At 44.0% G+C, this 14,066-nt stretch overlaps 1 protein-coding gene across 1 annotated transcript in view; it reads left to right on the plus strand.

Moving 5' to 3' along the window:
* GRK3 (G protein-coupled receptor kinase 3) overlaps positions 1 to 13,324 on the plus strand; it is a 118,726-nt gene extending 105,402 nt beyond the window's left edge. Inside the window, exons 18-21 of the mRNA XM_040250977.1 lie at positions 691 to 853; positions 3,274 to 3,410; positions 5,759 to 5,872; positions 7,022 to 13,324. Coding sequence (XP_040106911.1) covers positions 691 to 853; positions 3,274 to 3,410; positions 5,759 to 5,872; positions 7,022 to 7,183 — 576 coding nt within the window. The 3' untranslated portion in view covers positions 7,184 to 13,324. The remainder of the gene's footprint in view (positions 1 to 690; positions 854 to 3,273; positions 3,411 to 5,758; positions 5,873 to 7,021) is intronic.
* Positions 13,325 to 14,066: the final 742 nt, after the last annotated feature.

The raw sequence follows: 14,066 nt of genomic DNA on the forward strand, positions 1-14,066 counted from the left end.
GGGATTCTCCAGGCAAGAATGCTAAAGTGGTTGCCATTTCCTTCTCCAAGGGATCTTCCCGACCCAGGGATCGGACTCGCATCTCCGGCATCTCCGGCATCTCCGGCATTGGCAGATGGATTCTTTAGCTTTATCGCCACCTGGGAAATCCCACAAATAGAATAGCCTCACTATAATTGAAATTTTCTTGTAGTACTTTATAGAAAACCCCGTATATGTTAATTTTTCATTGGCAAAAACGAAGTAAGGATGCTGTAGAAGATTGGCCTGAATCTGACTGACACAGGGTTGGAAGTGAAGTGTCCTTATCATGTATCAGACTGTGGTGGACCCCAGTTGTTGGGTTGTCCTTTGTTTTGTTTTCCTTTTTTTTAGAAAAACTTTATTGAAGTATAGTTGATGTACAATATTATATAGCTTACAGTTGTACACTGTAGTTATTCCCAGTTTTGAAAGGTTCTGCTCCATTTGTGGTCCTTATGAAACACTGGCTATGTTCTCCGTGTTGTATAGTATATGCCTGACTGCTCGATGGTTGTCAGCAAAGGTTTATGACAGCTGAGAAGTCGTCTCCTAATGGTTATAGCCTGTCGCCTCATTATCTTCTCACACACAGTTACAGTGCTTTGGAATCTGTTGCCTTTGTAAGCATGTCAAATCATACATGTCTTGATTTCTTAAAATAACAAGCTTCTTGATTGCGACCAAGAACTCTACAAGAACTTCCCTCTGGTGATCTCTGAGCGCTGGCAGCAGGAAGTGGCGGAAACGGTTTATGAAGCAGTAAATGCAGACACGGATAAAATCGAGGCCAGGAAGAGAGCTAAAAATAAGCAGCTTGGCCACGAAGAAGGTAAAATAGCCGGTGTGTCTCAAGATGTTTCTAACGTGATGAATTTTCAACATCTCTCGTAAAGCAGAAAACAGTATGAAATCCTTCCAGCGGTGGGAGGGGGAGGGGATGCCGTCAGTTGTTTGAATTTTACCTGGCCCGGGAGTGTTCAGCGTGAAATGATATTGCAGAGTCGTTCGTCTTTATCTATTTTATTTATTTTTTAATTTTTATTGAAATATAGTTGATTTGCAACATTGTGTTAGCTTCAGATACACAGCAAAGTGATTCAGTTATGCATGTATATGTAAATATATATATTCTTGATATTTCAAAGTCTGTAGTCCACGCACATGTAATATGTATAGAGGTTGTCAGCAGTATTTTGTCAATACTCTTGCCTTCTTATCTTGGAGTGTTTTAGGGCCAATTTGGAACCTTTTTTCCTTTAAAGAGTAAGTATGATGGTGTCAGGAACAGGGCCAGCTTCATGGGCGTCTGGCCTGCCTGTGTGGTATCATTAGGAACCCCCCTGCCCGCCCCCAGGTTAATGCTCTGCTGGCACCATCTTGAGGTTCTTAATAATTTTTTAACAAGGAACCTGCATTTTCATTTTCTACTGGGCCCCAAAAAGGGTGGTGCAGAACTTAGTATTACGTGTTTATTGTCAAGAGACACGAGTACATACATATTACAAACAGCATTAAAGAGTCACCAAACCATAGTTTTATTGGCCATATTTGAGTGACCTACTAGGATTTCCAAAGGACAATACATCACATCCAGCATTAAATAAATTGGACCAAATATTGCCAGTCTTGATTTTTCTAAGACTTTATGGATTTTGGATTTAAACTTGTTGTGGTTAGTGATTCAGATATCTTTGCTTTTACTTCTAAGCAAAGACCTTCCTGAGGTTAACATAGAGTAAGAATGACCAAAAACCATTTCAATCTATGAACAGCTTGCTTTGGTTGGGGCATCTTGATGCAGGGTTCCTGGGTCTTGCCAGTTCCTAGTAGAATTTATCACCTACTTAGAAAAGTGTCCTCCATCCCAGGATGAATGACTCCTTAGCTGAAAGTCACCTGAGTTGCACCAAGGGAGCATGACAGCCCCTTTAACCTTGCTCACCTCCACTCTGCAGGGAAAGGGGCTTTATTTCTAAGCTGTTCTTTAGAGAAGTGGGTCCATTGAAATCACTCTAGACCACGTTTTCCAGAATGGATTTTACGCAGGAAATTACAGCCTCAGTAGTTTCCTCAAGGGAGACCCATGATGTCACTAGAATCTTGACAGATTGGACCCAGAAAACAAAAATACGTATCTTAATGACATTGTTGAAGTGTAGCCTTTTAACTAGAACTGCAGTTAGAACATCTAACAGAACAATGAATTTATCTTCAAATATATGTAAGTAATTTTGATATGACTAGGTCTTGGTTGAGTATCTCAGAGGTCACCCTTACACAAAAATATAGTCTAGGCTTCGATCTCTGAAGTAAAAATAGAAGACTTACACTTTAAGTATACTTGAGAAGTTCAGAGACCTTTTCCATTAAACTGGCAACTCCGTGAACCATACCTCATCACCACAAACCCTCCTCTGGCCATGCCCTCTTTCATTCATCCCCTTCCTGCTTTTGTCCATGTGACACAACATGAGTTTTGCTTGTTTATTACATGAATCTCCAACTAAGTGTAAGCTCCCTGAAGGCGAGGACTTCTGTCTCTTTTATTCACTGCTGTGCCTAGCACCTATGCATCTATTCCCTTCATAGCTGAATGACTGGGTGATGAATGAATGAATAAACGATTTTAGCATGATCACCAAAGCCTCTAAGGAAGGCAAAGCAAGCTACTTAAAATTGACCTTTTTTTCGAGACATTACTTTGCTGTATAAATATAATCAGAACTTGGCATGAGACCAAATTAGCTTGGTCTCTCTACATAACCATATATTCGAAGGGTAATTATAACCTTAAGTGGAAGAAAGAATAGTTTTGATCCTTGTGTTACTTTGATTTCTTTGGACAAAGAAGCCTCTGCTATTCTTTTTAATAGACCGTTAAAGGGAGAACCCCAATGTCATGTAAAGGCTAAGGTGCTTTAGGCACAGTATAATCACCCTCTGTTCCCCAATTGTCACCCTGCATAATGAAAAAACTAGTTAGCAGACAAGCTTTTTCCCTCTCAGAGTGATAGAGAAGCATCTTGAATTTATCAGAATATGGAGAAACAGCCATCTAATATGTGAGTAGAGAGCTGAAGAAGCTTGTTCTTTCATGTGCTTAAAAGCGAAAGTAATGATTTCTATAGAGTGTTCTCTTTATAGCAGCTTGTTCTTTTTCCAGAAAGCGTGTCATTCTTTTTTTCTGAGAAGCCTCTGGGCACGCTGTTTCCGACCCTGCTGAACGCTCCGCTGTGTTCTGTGCCTCAGATTACGCCCTGGGGAGAGACTGCATCGTGCATGGGTACATGCTGAAGCTGGGGAACCCTTTCCTGACCCAGTGGCAGCGCCGCTACTTTTACCTCTTTCCGAACAGACTTGAATGGAGAGGAGAGGGCGAGTCGCGAGTAAGTTTGCAGCATCGGCCCGAGCGCTGGTTTCCATGGTGATTTTGTATCGCTGGCATGTTTTGTAAAATCTCTCCCCGTGCTCTGCGTGTCTCTTCTAAGCTGTATATGTGAAATTTCTCATGTTCAGACTCTCAGACTCCTCTGAATCAAGGAAGGATTTGGTACCCCTTGAAAATAGAATGTGCCATCCAGGGAAATCAGGGCAGGCAGGTTTGCGGAAGGCTGGAGAGCGATTGGGTGGATCCCAAAAGGGGACAAAAACTGGGACTTTGGAGTCAGAGGTGTTCAGACACACTGCTCGTGTCTCTGGGACTCAGAAGCACATTATGTTGACTGAACCTCAGTTTCCTCATCTGTAAAAGGGGAGACGTGGAAATGGTAACAATATAAAGCAAACTCTACTCCAATAAAAATTAATATTAAAAAAAGAGAACAGGAATAGTAACAACTACTACAGTGTTTGCATATTTATCTTGGGCCAGATGCTGTCCACACACACACACACGCCTTTCATTTTAATTACACACACATTTAATTTGCTTAGCACCCTTAGAGGTCCAACCCTTATAAAGAGAGAACTAGGGCTTAGAGAGGGAAGGTCTGGTCCCAGGGACAGGTTTGGGTGAGGAGTGATTCTGACCAAGGTCTGCCTGTCTCCATGATGAGGCCTTCCCGAGTCGGGGTCAGGTGAAACGAGGTCATTGGTGTAGCCCAAGAAGCTTGGCACCGAGGTCAGAGCACCTGACCCTCCTGCTTTGCTGCACCTGTCTGGAAGACTAGAAGAGGGCTTCATCCAATTAGACAGGAAGACAGATATGGCAGCCTTGTAAGGTCCTTTCAAGGGCTAATGTTTATGAACGAGAAGAAAGAAATTTCTGATCCCCGCCATCACTGGTAGGAGGCTAGGCAGCATTTATTAAATGCCTGCTGTGTGAAGAGCCATGGGCTCGTGTCCATGGAAGGGAGTGACCCAGGTGGAAGGGTTTCTGCTCTTGGAGAGGGAGGGTTGGTCATCATAAGCAGGACAGCGGTCCCAACTGTGAAAAATGTAGTGGGTGTATCAGAGTACGACTTCCCCTTGCCTGGAGCATGGAGCCCACCAGTGGTGAGCCCACACCTGGTGTATTCGGCTTTGGAATGAGTTTTGCAAATCCTAGTTGGTGAAGATGCCATTTAATTGTGAGTGACTGCTTCCTGAGTATGACCACATTCTCCACAAATGAGCAGAATCTTCTCACTACTACTAGTGCCGTAGAAGTAATCTTCTAAAAATTAATGCAGCCGGGATCTGAGTTGAGATTAAGAAAACTCTTTGGGAGGATCCTCAGTTATAACTCAGGTACTAGTAAATATTGTGTAATATAAAATACACTTATAAAATATGTGTATATAACTATATTTTATGTATTACATGTGTATTTTTTACATTGCAGAATGTAATTCTATAATGTACTTTAGTATTAATCCATATCATTAATCCATATCATTATGTATAATGTTTATTTGCAGTTAGTGAGTGGCCTTAGTAAGTCACTGTTATACGCATTGAAAGGAGATTATCTCAATTTTCAGAATAATCAAAAACTAAAAAAGGATAATCTTATTTTGTTTACCATTGGCTGTGACAAATTACCTTGGTTTTAAAAGAATATTTCGTGTCTGTTCATGAAGCTCTGTCATGTGCTTGGCTAGACCCGTAAGTTTAAGTCAGGAGAAAAGAAATGTGAGCTGATGATGGTGTTGTTTTTCATTTAGGATTCCTGGAGTATTTACCCCAAAAAACATAAAATGGTAAGGTGCTCAGAGTCACTGATGCAGTGGTGCCATGGACCCAGAGGGACCCTCTTTTCTGCACATCACCTGTGTTTATAGCATCATTTCGATATGATCAGAACCGCAGTTGCGTACAAGCTAACATGCCCAAACGTTTCCTGAGCTGCGGGTTCAAAGCCAGTGCCACCCCTTGGCTCCTGCGTACCATGTGTATCGCCTCCTTGTTCCCTCTGCGCAGGGTTGGTTGCGTCCAGGGGAGTGTGTGATACCGGAGAGGTGCGTGCAATCCACACTCATCCCCACGTCAGTGCTGTGCTGAGGGAACAGCTTTGCTTTCTGCCTCGTAGAGATGTTGCTCTCTTTGCAGCTTTCTTTGAGATATTTTGAATTTTTGTACATTTCCCTTGTAGTCGTTTCTCCCCCACTTCTAGAATATCATCAAAGAAAGAAAAATGGCTTTTTTTTTTTTCCTTTACTTTGTCTGAGCTGGTAGTTTTCAGTATGATTTATTAACTTAAAAATTCACACAATAATAAGTGAAGTAACTCATCATCTCATATTTTTACCAACAGCAAAATTTACTGACAATGGAACAGATTGTGTCCGTGGAAGAAACTCAGATTAAAGACAAAAAGTGCATTTTGTTGAGAATAAAAGGAGGGAAGCAGTTTGTTTTGCAGTGTGAGGTGAGTCTTCATTGGTATTTTCCACAGGGGTGAAAGTTACAATTATGTAAACATTCAGCAAAGATGCTTGCCTGCCTATCTAACATTTTCTCAGTCCATGCTTTATCACTCACAAACTTAGCAAGAAAGTCAGAAGATATAAGTTTTTGACAAATTAACAATTATTTTAAAAGAAATGTTCTTAGAAGATGACAGCAGGAAGGACAGGAAATAATGTGGTTACCCCCTCTCTGGAAACCATCCAGTAATTAATAGGGGCCTCAAATTACATTTGTTCCACAGTTTCCCAGATCTGCTCTGCTCTTTCAGAATGTTTAAATTGAGGTTTGTGTTTAAGTAAACATAAGATCCCCAAATAACTGTGAACAGGGAAATGCCATTTTTCTTTCCCTGAAGTTCTATCATAGCCCAGACTTAATTCCTGAACACTTACCTACTGAGGAATTGAGGGAGGGTGTGGAGGTGTGAAAAAAAGAGCATATTTGGAGAAAGAGCAGTAGCAGATACAAAGATGTGTTTATTTCGTGACTTCAACACTTTTCCGCTGGGGCAGGGGGTGGGGGTTGTGTGTGTGTATGTGTGTGTGTGTAAAGAGAGAGAGCATGTTTAAAGAGATAAACCAACAGCTGATCGAAAAACATATGCTTAATTACTTCATGGCATCATTACACATGTGAAGGTGCTTCTTAAATTTATGAACAGTCCTCCCTGGGGACTTCCCTGATGGTCCAGTAGCTAAGACTCCGAGCTGCCACTGCAGGGACACGGGTTCAGTCCCTCGTTGGGGAACTAAGATCCCATGTGCTGTGCAGCTCAGCCAAAAAAAGCCAACTCCTCATTTTATCTTCTAGACTTAAGTTGTGGTAAGACATCAGAGATCACAGGTGATTGCTCTGCAAAGTCAAGGCAGCAAGTCTCCTAGTGGGGCTGTATGAGGCTCCTCTGAAGGGCGTCGTCCCTCCTCTGAGCAAGGGGCCCCTGGGGGAAGTCTCTGTGCGACTCCCCCTTTCCTCACTGGCCTGGGGAGGGACATGGGGTGTGCTTTCCCTAGGGGGCTCCGAGGCCATCTGGACTTGCCAGAGGCTTCCACATGTGTCAGCAGAGCCGTGGCACTGTCCCAACTCCTCCCCTCCATGTGTTTGCCCTCAGAGTGACCCAGAGTTTGTGCAGTGGAAGAAAGAGCTGACAGAGACATTCATGGAGGCCCAGCGGCTGCTACGGCGAGCCCCCAAGTTCCTCAACAAATCCCGCTCGGCCATCGTGGAACTCTCAAAGCCACCCCTCTGCCACAGAAACAGCAACGGCCTCTGAACTCCTGACCGATGGGGAGGGTCCCGGGAGAAAGCACCTCCTCCGGGCAGTCCACGTGGGCTGCTCAGTCCTCAGAGTGCAGCCTTGGGGAAAAGTGTGAGGATGAGAGACAGAGTCGCTCCCCTCTGGGGTGCTCTGTGGCTGGGGTGGGGCCAGGACTCCGAGATGCTTCTACTAGGAGTGGTGACCACCGCCAGGCTTGGGGGCACTTCCTCCCTCCTAAGGGCCTCCTGCCACCATCGCATCTCTCTGTCCTCGAAACTACTGAAGAAATGAAAGTCTCCTTCTTTGCCATACGTTTCTTTTGGTTATGGGTGAACCTAGAACTTGAAATGCTTCCTACTGATCACGGCACTTTTTACATCTGCTGTCAAGCGTATCTCAGACTTGCTAAGATGGGATTGAGCAGTCTGCTATTCAGATCACCCTGCACTGCCACGTTCTGTCCATCAACAGCCACTCCTGGGTTTGACTGTCTTTGTTCCGTGCTACTAGGGGGATGGCAGACCACCCCGGGGGTGTCTCTCGTTCTCCCGGGCTTGAAAGCTGCAGAGGTTTTCTTAGAGGGTTACACCTGGGCCCTCCCCATGGGTGCTGCACCCACGGGTACCAGCCTGCCTGTGACAGGGAGCTTAGGCAGCTGGGGATCGAGGACCCTGCCCCCTGAGGGTGTGGAAGCACTCAACTCTGGAGGCATCAGATCACAGATCTTCAGAAGGTTCGCATGGCTCTACAAGAGAGGCAGTGGTGGTTTACATCTCAAGGCAATAGCTATTTTCAAAACCCTCCAAGTCCACAGCACTTTCCTGTGTCTGGGTGCCCGGGACCGCCTGGGGGCGGGGGGTGCCTGTCTTGGGTTTGGACAGAAGCGGTCATGGGACCCAGCACCTCTGGTGCCCTCTGCCTGACCTCAGGAAGCATCGCGGTAATGAATGGGTCAAGGAAAGAAACTAGGTTTGAGATTTTAGTATACTTTAAAATGAATTTTCTTGAAAAAGGAATGCCGAAGATGAATGTGCCAGTGGGGTAACTGTGGGTGTTGAACGTGTGCTGCCGTTCAGCTGTCATCAGTGGCCCCAGGCCCAGACGGGCCGTCCTGTGACAGCAGTGCCTGGGTCCCGGTGGCCATCCTCTCCCCGGGCCTGGAGTCAGGCCCCAAGTAAGTGCTGGCTTCTAAAACCCCGTGTGTTTCCCAGTGGTGTCCTCCGTGTCATCAGACTAAAAATAATGACAGTAATTCTCAAAGTCAACGTTTTTGTCCTGTTCTTAGTGCACTTCTATTGTCTGTTTCCAAGTCGACTACTCACCATATAAATAACTTGACATCGTAACTATCTGTATCCTGTCCTCGATATTTTTAGTGGTTCCAAATCTCTGTGTTTACATTCATGTGCCGTGCTAACTGGGAAAGTCAGTCCTTCTTAACGAAATGACGTCTTGAGAGTTTGGGAAGATAGTTACTGAAAGAGCCTTTTGTTTCATAGGAATTACCTTGGAAAAGAATCTGCGAGGCTTACTAATTTATCTCACTGGCTAGTTGGAGTGTAATACACATGTTCTAAAAAAAAAAAATACACATGTTCTGCTCTCTGCTGTTTGCAGTGTAGAAGTCGGGGCCTACTATTTACATGGATTCTCCTGATTTAAAAGGGAAGAAGAGTATTCAAGTTCTATTTTTTTTTTTTAAGTTGAAATAACAAAAAAACGGAGAAGGGAAAGCACTTCATGACGAGTGAACATCTTCCCATAGCGATTGTCTGTCACCACCACCGCTGCTGTAGCGGCTCTGTTGCAAGCGTGCGTGTGCTCAGCGCTTACAGTTCAGAGATGAGTAAATGGCAGTTTAGAAATTGCCGAGCCTCACGCTTCTGCCAGAGTAGAGATGCAACCTCTCGTGGAGAAGGAACACGAATTCCTCAGGGTCTGGGCTTAGCATCCCAACATTGTGTACCCAGGGCACCAGCTATGCCAGTTTGCATCTCTGAAAAACATCATTTAAGCTCTGGACCAGAACATAAGGTCATCTTCCCTTTGGAAAAGAAAAATGAATTGGAAACACCCCGAAAGCCCTGTTGCCTCAGATTTATTCCAAGTAAACTTTCACACTTCCTCAACTAGAGATAAGGACAGGGCTGAGAAGTGTCACGTGGGAGTCATCTATTAAAAGTACTCGGTGAGGTTAGGATGAGTGGCTTTTTTAGGGCGGGTCCTGGGTTGCGTTGGGGTCTAGTTTGACAGCCCCGGAGAGGCCAGTCTTCCTCCTGAACTCATTCATGCAGCCATTCTGATGGGGTACGTGTCTCTACTGCCAGATGGAAGACTTTTCGGGAACCCTTCTGTGCCAGCGTGGTACCCACACGGCCAAAGAAATCGGTTGTTTTCAGAAGGCTTGGTATACGTGGCTGTTTTAGGTCTTCACGTTTGGCTGTAACTACGTTTGGACCATTCAAAAGGATAGAATTGAGCACAAGTATTATCATTATTTTAGATTTATATGGTTGGGATGTTTTAATGTTGTCGGAGAAAATCGTCAAAGCTGATATTTTTATAAAATTATGTTAACAATGTCTCGATTTCATAAATCAAAGGGATCATTAAAGCAAAGCCTAAAAATTGATTACGCTGCTATGCGACATCTATGAAATGAATTAAAAGCTTTGGAGAATCCAAGGTTATTTCTCTTTTTCAGCCTGTTAACATTCTCCTTGGTGCATTTATCCCCTTATGTCACTGGGGCTCATGGTTTTTTCCTTCTCTGTCATGTTTAAGTATGATTTTTCAGCAAAACTGCTAGAAACCTGCTGTTGTTTCACTGCTAAGAAGAATGTTTCACTACTTGTGCCTCTAACTGGTCAATTCACAGACACGACAACTTCAAGTTCTGTATGTAAAGAGAAGAAAGACAGGATTCTGCTCAAGAAAGACAGCAACAAAGCTGGAGAAGTAGATGGGGCAACAGCCAGAAACAGCGACCTTCTTAAAGCAATGTTTCGCCTTGATTTGCAGTTTGAAATGCTCCGTACAGACACTGGCAACAATTGTTTGAAGACCCTCAGTGGTCATTTTTTAAAAATGTCATTGACCAATTGACAATGTGGTTTAACTCTGAAGATCAAAGTGTGTTCCCCAGCCCCACCTGAGAATTTTTTTTTTAAATTTCATTTGGAATTTATAGTTTAGTCAATCCAATACAACATTTGACTTTTTCTGTGGAATTGACTTTTCTAATGTTTCAAAATTTTAACCCATCAAGAAGAAAAGAAAATTGTCAAAGTTGGACTTTTTTTGCTCAATGTAAATCTGTTAAAAAATTTGAAGTGTGCTGGTGTAAGATAAAACTTTTCTTGTGTGATTTAATTAGTTGTGATTTTTCTCACTTACATTCAGGGAAGTGTATGTGTGTCATTCAGAGATACTTGAGGAGTGAATGCCTTGCCTGCCGGGGCATGGGTGTGTTCTTTGTACCCAGAGAGGAGTCAGCTTTCATTCAGATCTGTGACAGATGCTGAGAAATCCTGGTAGAAGTGGGGCAAAGAGAAAAAGGAGTGTATTTTGTATTTGCTGGTAAAAACCCATCTCTTTACACCATCAAGGACCAGGGAAGTTACAGTTAAACTTGGGGCTTCAGGGTTGACCTCCTCTTAGAAGAAGAGGAGTTGAAAGTAACTCTTGTAAGACTTGGTCTCTTTGACTGTGGAGCTGCTGGACTTACAAGATGCTGTTTACTTTCCACTAGGACTTTATGTTGCCCCTGTTTGTCATCCAGCACCCCGGGGAAGGCACGTAGAGCCCAGAGCTGCTGCCTGTCTGGCTGTGTGTGCCTGGCAGCCAAGCAGGGGGCTAGAGTGGAGGTGTGGGTGGCTCTCAGTGCCCTGCCCTGCAGGTCAGGTGGGGATGTGGCCGCCTAAGCTCTGAAGTTACTGTAATTCCCCGCCAATAACAAGATGAGGCTTGCCGCTTGAGCCAGGCGGAGTGAGTTCTCACAGTTTTTAACTTTTCAAAACATTTTTTTTCCCCCTAAAGTTCTAACGTGATTTTTCCTCCTGCATCAGGTTGACTTGAGAAGCTTTAAACAATTAATCATTTAAATTCATGTTAATAAGAATTTTTGTATCCAGGCCACATTTTTAAAAATTTACTGTAGAATGAATGAAAGTTGAACTCTAAAATGATACTCTTGGTTTCCTCGAATCATAATGGCCTTTAGATTTCCTTCATCCTCAAAGACTTAAGAGAGCCATTCTCTGACAAGACGGTGACAGAGATGCCCAGCTCTGGCAATGGGGACACGAGTGACCAGCCACTTCACTGGCATGGCTGGGCTAGCACTTACTGATAAATGTAGCACCCCAAATTTTAAATTGCCTTTATTAAAAACACACAAACGTTACAGAAAATGGATTAACAGTATATGCATTCATCAAAACCATATATAGGAAAAATTTAATTCTTCATTTTAGACTTAAACAACTCATGTTCTTACAGTAAACTCTCTTATACCTAAAAAATCTCAAAGTCATCTCTAAAAAACTGATAACTATGCTTCCATTTTAGTTTTTTTCCTAACATAAAATGTGTCTCATGTGAGGGTAGGGAAGGGAGAAATATTTCTAATCATGTATTCATATTTCAAAGGACTTGAAATTCAACTTCCTGTTTCTTGGTTGATATATTCCATGATGTACATTTTATATATGGTTTATAAGCTAAGCACTGGCCATTTTTTTTAAGTTTTGTTGTTTGTATTTTTCTATGTTTTAACTAACAGATGTGGCTTTTTTCTGGGTAGCATTAAGATGCCAAACTACATATATATATAAACAAGAGTTCTATTTTAGCACAGAAGCGTTTTATATTATTTATTGAACCCTCTCTTTGTTCTCATCAAAAACATTCCTTACTGCTTCTGCTCGTTTTTATTTGTATAGTTTGTTATTTAAGAAAACACACTCCTTTTTGTTTCATTTTGTTTTGTTTTGTCCACAAAATAAAATGGAAACAAAGCCTATAATAGTGTGGGGGCGTGTGGACATCCCTTCTCATGGCCGGCTGCAGACTTTTTTCAACAACAGCTAACCCTCAGACCTGTGCCGAGAGGCACGTGCACTTCTTGGGTAACATCTGACCGTGAACTTGCCATGAAGTACTGCTTTCATCTACCTCTTCTGAAGGCCCTGTGCTTGTGGACAGGTTCCCTGAACGCGTCACTCTAGACCAGCTCCATCATAGAAGAACTTCAGGAAAGCATGTCGGAGCCCTCTCCTCATGATGTCGATTTCACAGCAGCACGTAGGGGCCCCAGCAAGCAGGGCAGGTAGGTACTCGTACGGCCAGGCTTCGGGAGCTGAAGTCCACCTGCAGAACATCACTTCTGACTCTTCCTTGTGCCGAATCCCCCAACCAATCTTGCCATCGCCTCGAGATTTGACCGTAGCACCTGATTCATCAGCTACCTAAATGGAAGCCTCTTCCTCCACGATCTTTAGAAAACGGCTGACTGGGTTTAAAAGCAGCACTTCTGGGAGCAGCTCCTTCGAACGTGACTCTTCCCACCTCGCAGATTCAAAATGATTTGGGAAATGGGCTTGGCCACCGTTAAAACTTTGCAAAAGGTCTTATTTTCGAGCAGACCTTTGAGGGGTCCACGTGAAATAGAGTGAAGATGGGTCCCTGTGAGGGGTGAGCAGGTCCGTCCTCACACGCTGACATTTTTCTCTCCTTGTGTCCCCTGCTGCGTAACCATCCACGTGGTCACATATTTGTTCTGTTTGTGGCCAAAGGGTAACACCTTTGAAGAAATAAATCCGTTTTTTCTCGTGCATTGCTATACCAAAAGAGGTCAGTGAATTCAATTTTATAAAGCTAAAGATTGTACCTGTTTTCTGGTTTTCTCTCTCTTCCCATCGATTGTGCCAGCGGAGGTCACAGCCTCCTCTTATTGTGTGGTTACCAGCCTGAAATGGTTTCCCGTGTGAGATGCTGGGCCAGGTCTGAGGTCACCTGCCCTGTGCATGGCACGTCACCGTTGGTTAGCATCGCCATTTTTCATGGTTATTTGGGGGGCAGGCAGGCTGGTTTTCTTTGTTGATAAATTACTTATATACACCTCAATAAAAAGGATCTGTATACAAAGAGACTTAACTTTGGTGTGCTGTTTTTCCACCCAGCTAAAACCTCCATTTCTTCATCAAGCTATTCAGTTATCAGGAGGTGACTTCGTTTGTAAGAAATCCTGATTTGAGGGGAAATGCACACAGAGGCAGATTTTATTGTAGGAAGGGAACTGCCAACAAGCTTATTCTGCCAATTTCAAGGATTGTTGGAGCACAGCCAAGTTCAGTGTCAGGGTTTGGGAGACTAACCTGCTTGTGGAAGGCATGGAAAGGCGCCAGGAAAGTCTGGGAGAGCCGGGAGGTCCGTCTCGTCTCCAGTTTTTTTAGGAGATCAGCCAGGCCTCCCGCGTGTACTCTCAGGGTGACCCTGGCATCCCTCCCAGACGTTAAGGCCTCTCCTCCATCCCTGCTCCCACAAAGACCTGAGGAGAGAGACCCCTGTGGCATGTGTCAGTTTAAGCCAGAAACTTAAGGAGATGGTGGCCCCAGAGCCACAAGCATGCCTGGGCATGACTGCCGGCTTGTTGGTCCACAGGTCGAGGGTAGGGTAGGTACCTCTCTCCTTGAGCTGGAGATACCTGTCCCTGACTGGTTCAGGAAAGACGGCCATCACGGTTGGCCCATGGAGTGTATTTGTATTTGCCAACTTGAAAACCTCTCTCAAAACAGTCGACAGGAGCCCCAGCTGTGGAACACGTGGTCATCATCACGGGCAAAGGGCACCCTGGTGGCGGAGGCCTTGGTTACCTACTGCACTGACGCAGTAGGTA

This window comes from Oryx dammah, unplaced genomic scaffold (assembly GCF_014754425.2).
Source record: "Oryx dammah isolate SB20612 unplaced genomic scaffold, SCBI_Odam_1.1 HiC_scaffold_12, whole genome shotgun sequence".
NCBI lineage: Eukaryota > Metazoa > Chordata > Mammalia > Artiodactyla > Bovidae > Oryx > Oryx dammah.